The sequence below is a fragment of the Cucurbita maxima genome, unplaced genomic scaffold (genome assembly GCF_002738345.1).
Source record: "Cucurbita maxima cultivar Rimu unplaced genomic scaffold, Cmax_1.0 Cma_Scf00017, whole genome shotgun sequence".
Lineage (NCBI taxonomy): Eukaryota > Viridiplantae > Streptophyta > Magnoliopsida > Cucurbitales > Cucurbitaceae > Cucurbita > Cucurbita maxima.
This window is the reverse complement of record NW_019272033.1, coordinates 2,089,652-2,100,150: the sequence shown is the minus strand read 5'-3', so window position 1 is coordinate 2,100,150 and position 10,499 is coordinate 2,089,652. Positions and strand designations below refer to the sequence as shown.

At 38.0% G+C, this 10,499-nt stretch overlaps 2 protein-coding genes across 3 annotated transcripts in view; both read left to right on the top strand.

Annotated features, from left to right (window-relative positions):
* LOC111492178 (double-stranded RNA-binding protein 1-like) overlaps positions 1-1,849 on the top strand; it is a 3,770-nt gene extending 1,921 nt beyond the window's left edge. The window contains exon 3 of the mRNA XM_023141437.1: positions 663-1,849. Coding sequence (XP_022997205.1) covers positions 663-1,421 — 759 coding nt within the window. The 3' untranslated portion in view covers positions 1,422-1,849. The remainder of the gene's footprint in view (positions 1-662) is intronic.
* Positions 1,850-2,210: 361 nt separating this feature from the next.
* LOC111492110 lies at positions 2,211-10,396 on the top strand. 2 transcript variants are annotated; one of them, XM_023141310.1, is made up of 6 exons: positions 2,211-2,623; positions 2,799-2,991; positions 3,090-3,176; positions 3,741-4,127; positions 8,291-8,453; positions 8,964-10,396. In XM_023141310.1, exons 1-6 carry the CDS (start codon positions 2,568-2,570, stop codon positions 9,959-9,961), a joined length of 1,884 nt encoding a protein of 627 aa, XP_022997078.1. In that variant the 5' UTR covers positions 2,211-2,567; the 3' UTR covers positions 9,962-10,396. The 2 variants fall into 2 exon arrangements, with proteins under 2 accessions (XP_022997078.1, XP_022997079.1); XM_023141311.1 differs by lacking the exons at positions 2,211-2,623; positions 2,799-2,991 and having other exon boundaries at positions 3,104-3,176; positions 3,692-4,127.
* Positions 10,397-10,499: the final 103 nt, after the last annotated feature.

The following is a 10,499-nucleotide window of genomic DNA, read 5'->3' as shown; positions in this document are numbered from 1 at the left end:
TGGTTTTTAAAAAAAAAAAAAAAAAAAAAAGAAGAATAAGAAAAAGGAAAAGGAAGAAGGTTCGTTTTATTCTTAACTTCATTGAGAAAAAAAGTTATTTAAGAGGTATAAATCGATTATGAAGTGTGTCTTTTAATGGAATAGTAGAGTACAGGGGGCTTAACATTGACAAATAACTGATGTGGGGACAATATAAATCGATTATGTACAGTTCATTCATCGAATCATATACTAGAAGACTTACCAGATCTATTATGCAAACAGTCATCTTCTACGCTGAAAATTGTTGTGGGAATTTGGCCGGTCTTTTGCTGTATCCTCTTATTATCAGGTTACGTAGTAAATAAAGCAGCAGAGTTGTATCCTTTTCTTTGGAGTCTTATTTGGCAGAAGTACTTCCGCTTGTTTCAATGATAATACATTATCTCAAGCAGTTTGTTTTGAATAAATAAGAAAGCTTCAAATTTATGTATGTTATCTAAATTCAAACTCTCACTAAATAAAGAATGGGCCTAAAACTATTGGGCTCTTACTAAACAGATTTCAACGGTCTGTACTTTCTGCTTTTTCTTTAGCGGTGGTGGAAGTAAAAAGAAGAAATTATGCTTTCTGTGGCAGTGTATTTTCCGCATCTTTTCTTTGACAACCTTACCTTTTTCCAGCATGAAACAGGACTATGCAAAAATCTGCTTCAGGAATATGCACAGAAGATGAACTTTGCAATCCCACTATATCAATGCAAAAAAGATGATAGTTCGGGCAGAACTTCCCTTTTCTCGTGTACAGTAGAAATTGGAGGGATCCGCTACATTGGTGCTGCAGCAAAAACAAAGAAAGAAGCAGAAATTAAAGCTGCAAGAACTGCTTTGTTAGCTATCCAGTCTTGCCCGACTTCGCTGCCTGAGAATTCTGTCAATCAAGTTCAGCTCACTGTGATCCCATGCAAGAGGAAAGAAGCAGCAGATTTCTCAGTTAAACCGAAAACTACTGGAGCACCCCGAATAAAGAAAGGGCGATTCAAGAAGGTGGTGTCAAAGAAAAAAGACAACAGAAGTGGACTGCCCAATTTGGAGTTTAACTTTGATAGATCATCCTCCTTCGAACCTCTTGAAACTACTGGGGTCGACCCGGTGCCAGGTTTAGGGGAATCTGTTGAATTAGCCAAAGATACCGTGCTGAATTCCGAGTACAAAACGACAGACCTAAGCTCAAGTGGCAATGATGTACTGGTCTCTAACATCCAAAGCGACACGCCTCAGCTCCCGAATGGTAATATTGGAAATGATCGTTTGGATACTTTCAGTTCCAATCAAATAAACTGTTCAACTTCTGATGTTATGAGTTTTCCTCTCTCTGACGTTCAAGCTACTTGTGGTGAAGTGGCGAATGTGGCCACTGGAATGACAGGGGAGCTTCACTGATCGACCGTTCCTTTGTACTGTGTCATTAAGAGCAGCTTTGTGCTTGAGGGCTCTGACTTACAGGACCCGAACAAAACTATGAAATCCTGGTTTGAGTTATGCTTAGCTTGGTTTTGCAGTTGGTATAAGTAGTAAAAGTGAGAGATTCTTGAGTAGATTAATTGAAGATCTGAGACCAGCCATTTTAAGGGCCAACTATCCGAGAGCAGTTGCAGTGATCAGAGCGTTGTGAGATTAGCTTTTAGTATAGAAATCGTGCTTTGATATTTTCGTGGCTGTAATTTCATGATATCTATCCTTATAAAATATACCTTAAGCACCCTGTCCAATATTATTTAAATCATACCTGCTTCTGAAGCTTTTCTTTTTCCATTTTCAAGTTCGAAGAATTTTGAGTAGGGATTTAACTATCGATCTTTGAGATGGTAGTAATTAGTGTCCCGTTCACTCAGATAGGTTCGAATTGTTGTTTTTCAACCGTTTGTTTTGTGTGTTGCAAATCTTGGATAGTATTTGCAAATCTTGGATAGTATTTTCTAATTTTAATCCGACACTCCGAACCATTAGAACACAATGTTTCCTCATACAATCGGAGTTAAAGGTCATCTCTAGTTAGGAGTTTTTTTAAAAAAGGACAAAACGGTCATTTCACCCGTGGACAATCTCATCAACCTTCATTTTCGTGGACTATATTTGGCAATTTTGACGCCAACTCCAAATTTCCGCACCAAATAATTTAGTTTGAAAATTAAAATTAAAATCAAAATTACAAAAAGACGATAGAATTGCGTCTAAGCTGAAATATTAAAATTTCCGGAATGGCATTGCCGTGATTTCTGTCTGTAGCCGATATCGGTTTCATCGACCGGCGGCGGGACAGCTCAGCGGTATGTTTCGTGCGTGAAACCCACGCTCCTCAACCATTGGCCAATATTACTCTTTCCGTACACTCGTCTACTGTTCCCTCTTCGTTCTCATCATCTCTTCATAATTCTCCTCCTCGACGGTGAATATTTGCTCTCTTGTCGGAGATTTTTCCCTCTTCGACCGAATACTTTGCTAGGGTTTTGACTGATTGTCTGAGATAGCGAGAAGTAATCTTCCGTTGTTGTTGCTCCATTGTACGTGCATCGCATCAAGTAGAAAATGAAGCTTCAGAAACGATCTCTCAACGAGAATGACGTTTCCACTATCTTACGGAGGTAAGTGGTTTAATTTCGTTTGTTCCAAGATGAAAGAAGTAGTGGATCTTACTGAGTGAGAAAGGAATCAGTAATTATTCCAAATATTCTCGCATGTACCTGTTCATGGGAGTCTATGCGGAGAATCTTTGTGTATGGAGTGCACTGCTTATTTAAGATTTCACGTATTGGACAGGTACTCTCCCACAACGGTGCTGGCGTTGTTACAAGAAGTGGCACAAGTACCAGAAGCGAAAATTGAATGGAAGGAGTTGGTTAAAAATACTTCGACCGGGATTTCTAATCCTCGGGAGTACCAGATGCTATGGCGGCATTTGGCTTATCGTCATGCGTTGCTTGATAATTTAGAAGATGAGAAAGCACCTTTGGTGAGTCGATGATGTTGATTAACTAGTTTTCCCGTTTGATTTGTCTATATTTCTGCAGTTCTTTTTATTGATTCCTGCAATTTGAAAATTGTCTGCAGGAAGATGACAGTGACTTAGAGTGTGATTTGGAGCCGTTTCCATCGGTCAGCTGTGAAACTTTAACGGAGGCTGCGGCGTGTGCAAAAGTAAGTAAAGCAAATCAACAATCGGTCTTCCACTCTCAATCGCTGTGTAAATTATTTTCCTCATATTTTGGACTTTAACTTGGTTGCTTCGATGTTTACTTACATGTTCTACATATTCGCTCCTGAATATCAATCATCTGTTTCAATTATCATCAAGCGAGGATTAACTGTCTTGAGGAACGAAAAGTAATGCTTTTAAGATCCTTGTTACTTTTTTTTTTATGATCAGAACTTGAAGAGGCTATTCACAATCTAAAATGTATTGAAATAGTTGAAAACTGATCGGCCGGAGCAGAATGGACTTGATTAAAGTGGAAATTTTAACTGGCAACATTATCTAATTTATCAATTTTATGGAGATAGTTTTTGGTTAAGATTATTGTCTTGTTGATCCTTTGATTCATTTCGACTTCGTGTGTGGATTAACATCTATTTTTTGTTCTATGCATCTTAATAATGGCTATATCATTCATAGAAGCTAATGGTTTCTAATGTAATGGCTTGGTGGTTTTCAGTTTTAAGGCTGTGAGATCGACTTAATGCATGGAAAATTACTTCTTTCAGGTATTTATCTCTTCTGGTTCTTCCAGTGACTTGAATGTTCCAAGCAGTAGCACAATAGAGGCTCCATTAACTATTAGCCTACCTAGAAGTTACCGGGATGGAGTTCAGTTTGAAAATGTAGACCCTGCTTGCTCTATAAAAGGCGCAAGTATCACTGTTCCTGTTTCTGTTCAGCGACAGCCAGTCCTTACACCACCATCTGTTGAAGGATTGAATGCAAATGGATCAACATATGGCAACAATGCTTCTCGAAGGAAAAGAAAACCTTGGTCGGAGGCAGAAGACCTTGAGTTGATGGCTGCAGTGAAGAAATGTGGTGAAGGGAATTGGGCAAACATCATACGGGGAGACTTCTTGAGCGACAGAACTGCTTCACAGCTATCTCAGGTTTTCTTTTGTTTTCACCTTTGTTTATGTTTGGTTGGGAAAACATGCTTTATATAGCGTTTAGTTATTTATCTCTCTTTCTTATTACTGAAAAAGCTATTATTATCTCTTTTTTTCTGATAAATTCTTAGTTTATTAGTTTCTTGCACTACCTTTCAGTTTATAGCATTTTAGCAAACTGTATAGCAGTTTAGGAAATTGTCAGGTCCCAAATTGATGGAAGCTGAGTGATTCATGCAGGTTTTGGTTGGTTCTACGTTATATACTCAATGTGCCTATAGGTTCTTTTATATTTATCCAATCAGTGAATTGTGAGATTTGCAATCAATGCACTGTACTAAAAGAAACAAAAATGCTTAAGCATCTCAAAAAATAAGAAATAACCTAATTTGATGCATATTTGCACATGATGACCGCATTAACTTATTAGGAACGGGAATGAAGGAATGGATTATTCTCCCTCATTCCTATGTTTGGTATTTACTGTTAGTCATAGATGATATCTTTCCTTGGGTCTCAAACAGATTTTCGAAAGATACAAATTTTCCCGAAAAGAGACTAATGCTCAAAAGATACAAATAAAAGAACCAAAAATTAAATCCTCTTTATCAAAGAACCAAAAATAATAATCCAACCAAAACACTGAAATAGAGACCAAAAATGCCGAGCTGAACAAAAGAGACCAAAGGAGGTAGGAGCCAAGGGAAACTAAATAACATTGAGCTTGGAAGGTGAAAAGAAAGCCCAAAACAAGCAGAACATACTGACAAAAAACAGAACCCATAAAAGTATATTAGCAAATTCGAAAGAGGAGAACCAACTCAAAAATGTCCAACCACACAAAGCTTCATGCCACCATAATAAAAGCCCTCAAAATCTTCCAAAAAAGGCTTCATAAAATCAACCGAAAACCTTTGAAGTTCAAAATGCATAAAAAAAAAAAAAAAAAAAGATTGAAACTAAAAAGAACGGCAAGGCAGTACAAAAAGAACAACCTCCAAAGCTCGTGGAATACCACTCAGCTGAGTAATCATAACAGATGAGAGAAACACAAGTAGATCTTAATTTATAGTGACTGAGACGTGGTTTCTTTCGTTTGTAGCTCACAAGTCTCAATTAAGGAATGAAATTGGAAGGAATTGAATGATACTATGTTACTGATTGCAAAACTTCAATCGAATTCCTTCCGTCATCAACCAAAAAGAGACTTTCAAATGCTTTTGCAAAAGAGTCTTCGATGGAAAATTCATCGATTATTATATCAACTAAATGTGTTTTAGATTCCTCACTACTCGTACTAATATTAAATGCTTCATTAGATTCAATATCATGAAGGAGATATGATCCTTAGTAGTGGGAGAGATAATGATACCTTTGGTTAAACTAACATTTGATCCTGCAGGAGTGATCACTGAATGAGTGTAGTAGTTGGTAGGTTGTGAAGGAGGTTGTTACAACTTTGGTGAGGAGCCAAGCTCGAGCTTCTTCCAAAATGTCTGATTCAATCTATGAAATTTCAAGAATCCCAAAGCCGAATAATGGAGAGGGTAGGCTTCAATATGTCTAATTTTCATTTTCAAGGCATCAAGAGTAGATTTTGAAATGTTGAAAACATAAATAGACAGTTGAGGAAATCGATCTTTTTATGAAGCATGTTACGTAGCCTGAAGGTTATCTTGAAGAAAGAGGGATCTGACTTCTGCAACAAATCATGCTATGGAATAGAATTCAAATCAACATTTTTTGTTGTAGAAGATTCCTGAGATGGCAAAGTAAAGCCTTCATCCATCATAACTTGATTTATTCTCTTTAGTTTCACTAAATTTGTAGAAATATGAATTGGAAAATCTCCATGATTGGTGCATGGAGGATCTAAAAGATTTATATTTCCCTAATGAGATAATTTTTCGAACTTTCAATATGTTATCTCAATCTTAGCTGGAATGAAACCACAAATAAGAAGATTAGGAGTCCGAGAAGAAATATTGACCAAACCTCCAAAATGTTGACCAATTGCTTCAAAACAAGAATGTTTCCAATAAGGCAAAGGTAAATTCTCAAAAAATCGAGTCACCATATCCCTCAATAAGCTTTGGATGATAATGTTTTTCTTGGGAAATTTTCTCAATTGTCAAGTGAAAATTTTCAATTTGCCTCCACTTTCCATCAAACTCCAACTTAGAAAAATCAGCATTCAATTTCACAACACTTTATGTGCCATGAAGTAATAGAAATCTTGGATTGAAAATAAACCTCAAAAGTAAAATGATTGTCCTTCCAAGAGTTGTGGGCTATAGCTATCTAGAAACCACCAAGATTGAATTGAAGTTCTTTTCCACTATTTTTTTTTTCCTTGCCCAAAATGAAGAAGCATTTGAACTCTTCCTTGGTACCCGCAATTGCATAACTTCTGAGGAGTTATTTATATTTGACTAGCTCCGATAAGTGGGAAGGAACCACCAAGATAGAATTGAAGTTCATTTCGTCTATTTTTTTTTCCCTTACCCAAAATAAAGAAGCATAGGAACTCTTCCTTGGTACCGCTTCTGCATAACTTCTGAGGGCTTGTTTATATTTGACTAGCTTCAACTGTAATATTTTTCCTTCCTCAACATGATTTGGAAAGATGAGAGAATGAGTGGGGAATCCTCAATTTGTTCTTCATATCTTCAACCAAACCCATGTCATTTTCATACTAAGTACCAAAGTAAAGGTTACAGATATAACAACTCCTATCATCGTGGAAAAAAGAGAAGCTGGAGAGACTTTGGGCCAATGTGAGTCCGACGAAAACGATAAAGAGTGGAGGTTGAATCCAATGGGGAACGGTGGAAGACAGCAGCGAGCAGCAAACGAATCTGTGGCAAGAGAAGATAGGCAGGACAAAGGGTTGGGTAGGATTAGGGAATAAAAATGGGAAAGAGTATAGGCTGGCCTATGGTGGACAGATACAATGTGGAGCAGCAACTGAAGGTGGCGGGGAGTAGCAGTCAGAAGCATCTGAAGTGGTGAGGCTGGGCTGTGGGGTGGCTTAACCCCTACTATTGGTATTATGTTGACTTTAGGAGCAACTTACAGAGACATTCTACAGAACCTTCCATTCATCTTAGCTTTGTAACCATCAGTTTCTATCAACAAAGGGGAAATGAGTGGAAAGTGAAAATGAAACCTGTTGTTAGATCCCCAGTACACACTGCTATTATGAGATCTTATTATCTATGGTTAACACCACGACTCGTTTCACATCCTATACATTTTTCAGAGAGGAGACAGTACTTCTTTGAATTTCCACCACTCACATCCAAGCTTCCCAAGCACTCGGCATACACAAAAGAGAACTGAAGAATACTCACTAAGATTATTCTTCGAAGTTTCCAACCATAACAGCCGGAAATTTTGGATTCAAAGAAACAATAGCATTTTTTCATTTCTATTTGTTTTTGTAAATCTCTTGCAATGCTTGAGTGGGATTGACCTATTTGACCTCCTAGCTATTCTTGTACTTCTCTCTTGGTTAATGAAACTTTTCTTGTTTATAAAAGAAAAATGTTAGTCAAGTTGTATCATGGATGGATACAACATTCCTCATAACAATGCTTCCCTCGTTGCACAAAACAGTTCAAAACTTTTTGCTATCTCATGTTACAGTTCGAAGTTGTAGCATTGGTTAGTAATTAAATGTTCATAAACGTTCTTGAAACCCCCAAAATTCAAGTTGATTGTGGTGATATTTCTCTCTAATCTTAACACGCTTCCGTATCATTACATTTCACATTTCTCATTGTGTTTAGTCTCGCCAAAGCTGCTTAACTATGACTTCCAAGACATTAAAATGAAGCAACCAACACAACCCACTGTCCATTGTCATCTAGTTAGGCCAGAATTTGGGTTTGATCCAGTTGTCCAGGGTTCAAATCCCAGCAGCGGAGTCTTTTGTCGAGACATATGCTTATAGTTCTTTCAAAATTACTATGTGACTGGTTTAAAATGTCTTTGATGTAGCCTGTATCAGCCATTAGCCTTGGAAGCATGGAAATTACTAAGTGACTGGTTTAAAATGTCTTTTAAAATTACTATGTGACTGGTTCAAAATTACTATATGCTCAACTCTCCAATTAATATTTCTCATCTCTGAAATATAATCCAACTCTTTGGTCCTGTAGAGATGGGCAATTATTAAAAAGAAGCATGGAAATTTGACTGTGGGAGCCAACACAGCTGGTACACATCTATCTGAGGTGCAGCTGGCAGCGCGTCATGCAATGTCCTTAGCTCTCGATAGGCATGTTGTCGGTAGCTTGAAAGCAGCTCGAATAAGTGGCTCAGGTAAATACTGTCTTCTATAGGTTTCTTCCTTAAAAGGGAAACTTAGTTCTCCACTTAGAATTGAGATAAATGGGCTAATCTGGAAGATTTTATTGAATGTTCACTCATTTTATCTAGCATGTTGTGGATTATGCGTATGTTCTGTAAAAATGGGGTTTATCATCATCTTAGTCTGTTGACTCTTTTCTGTGGCTATGAGATGTGGTTTTGGCAAAATTATAGGGAACTGGTGTTTATTCTTGGAGATTTAAATTGGTATATGTATTTTATGCATGCAAGCGTCGGAGAAGAGATGCCTTGTTTGAATAGTTCCTGTTGACGGTCACATGATCTTTCTTCAGTTACTATACTCTGATGTCTGTGTATGTCTAACGATTAATGTTTGTGAAGAGAAGTTTCATACTCCTGTTAACACAATAGGTTTCTGATGTTTCTCATTTTCACAATTTCAATGCTCTTTTTTTCCTTCTCCTTTTTTTGACCTTTTTTTTCCTTTTTCCAAATGACCAGCCAGTACAAATAAGATTGGTAATGGTAGCTCCCTTGCTGCTGTTGCCACATCGGACCAAGTACAAGAGAAATTACATCAAAGCCCTACACATACAAAACCATCTCCCATTGGATCTTCGAGTCTAACAGCCAAAGCTCAGGTTACCACATCCAAGAAGATGATTCCAAAGTCTTCTTTTGATTCAGACTGTATTGTTAGAGCTGCTGCAGTTGCTGCTGGGGCTCGCATAGCTTCACCAGCAGATGCTGCATCTCTACTCAAGGCCGCTCAGTCGAAGAATGCCATCCATATCACGGCCAAAATCCCTGCTTCAACCAAAACACCCACTCCTGGCAGGGGGTCGAACCATTTAGAAGCTCATCCTAGTATTAAGTCAACCACCCTCTCTAACACTCCTGCGGTCATGCCATCTCTGTCTCGTGGTGTCCCTGTGAAGACCACGTCTCTACAAACAGCCACATTATCAAGTGTGCCATCAGACCAGAATATTGCTGTAGCCTCTGTTACAGCAGCTGCTGATCCATTGTCAGAAAAGGAGATCAAGACAGTGGAAGACGTTAGAGGTCGTGGTTTAGGTGGTGTACAGACCACATTCCAAAAGAATGATCATTGTCTTTCAAGAAAATTATTATCTGAGAGAGTTCTAGATGAAAAGCCAGCAGACTTAGGACCAGCTTTGAAAAGACAGACAACTGAGACTAGTAATTGTAGTGGTAGTTCACAAAACATGCCAACAGCTGATGGCTATATTAACGTTGAAACTTGCAACCAGGTAGAAGAGAGACAAAACAGTAATACCAGTGCGGTTCCCGATTCCTCAGATCAGAAAGAAATCATGAATCAGTCACAGGTTGAGAGATATAAACCTCAGGACATGGACGTTGACAGTGATGGAAAGGATAGGCCAATTACGAAAGCAGATGGACGTAGCGAAAATTCAGGGCACAAGGAGGCTGTAAATGAGATTTTGGAAGGAAACACAGCGGTTAAGAGCTAAATTTATCCTACTCTAGATGAAGGGAACGATTTTATTCAGATATTGAGTGCAGGTATTCTCGATGCTTTTCCTGTCAAGTTCATTAACAAGCATAGTCGAGTAATAACTTTCGCTTTGAATGTGACCGCCTCCCTCTTTGCTTAAATTGCCTGCTATTCATGTGATATTTTCATCTACTTGCTTTAACTTGCATCCCCCACTGTAATCACGGAGAAGCAGCAGCCATTTGACCTGAAATGAAAGGAAGAACAGCAACATATAATCAGAAACATCTTCTGTACCTGTATTTATTTTGATTTGTTCTTCAAATTCCCTGTTTCATTTACGTTTCTGACTTCAAAATTCTTCTGCCTCCTGACTGATCCATGTCAAGGTCTGGACTCGGGGTTCCCTGTTCATATACTAACATTGGAAAACTTGGTATCGTTGCTTTGACTTCTGTTCAAATCTAGCTACAAGCCCTCTAACAGTATGTTTATTTTGTCGCTCGTTTACTGTAAATGCATTGCCCAAAAAAAAAAAAAAAAAAAAAAAAAAC

Excerpts from the sequence above, each read along its gene's own strand:
- LOC111492110 (XM_023141310.1), top strand. The coding sequence starts at position 2,568 with ATGAAGCTTCAGAAACGATCTCTCAACGAGAATGACGTTTCCACTATC. Across the intron at positions 2,624-2,798 it reads GTTTCCACTATCTTACGGAG|GTACTCTCCCACAACGGTGC; the intron begins GTAAGTGGTTTA and ends CGTATTGGACAG. Across the intron at positions 8,454-8,963 it reads AGCTCGAATAAGTGGCTCAG|CCAGTACAAATAAGATTGGT; the intron begins GTAAATACTGTC and ends CCAAATGACCAG.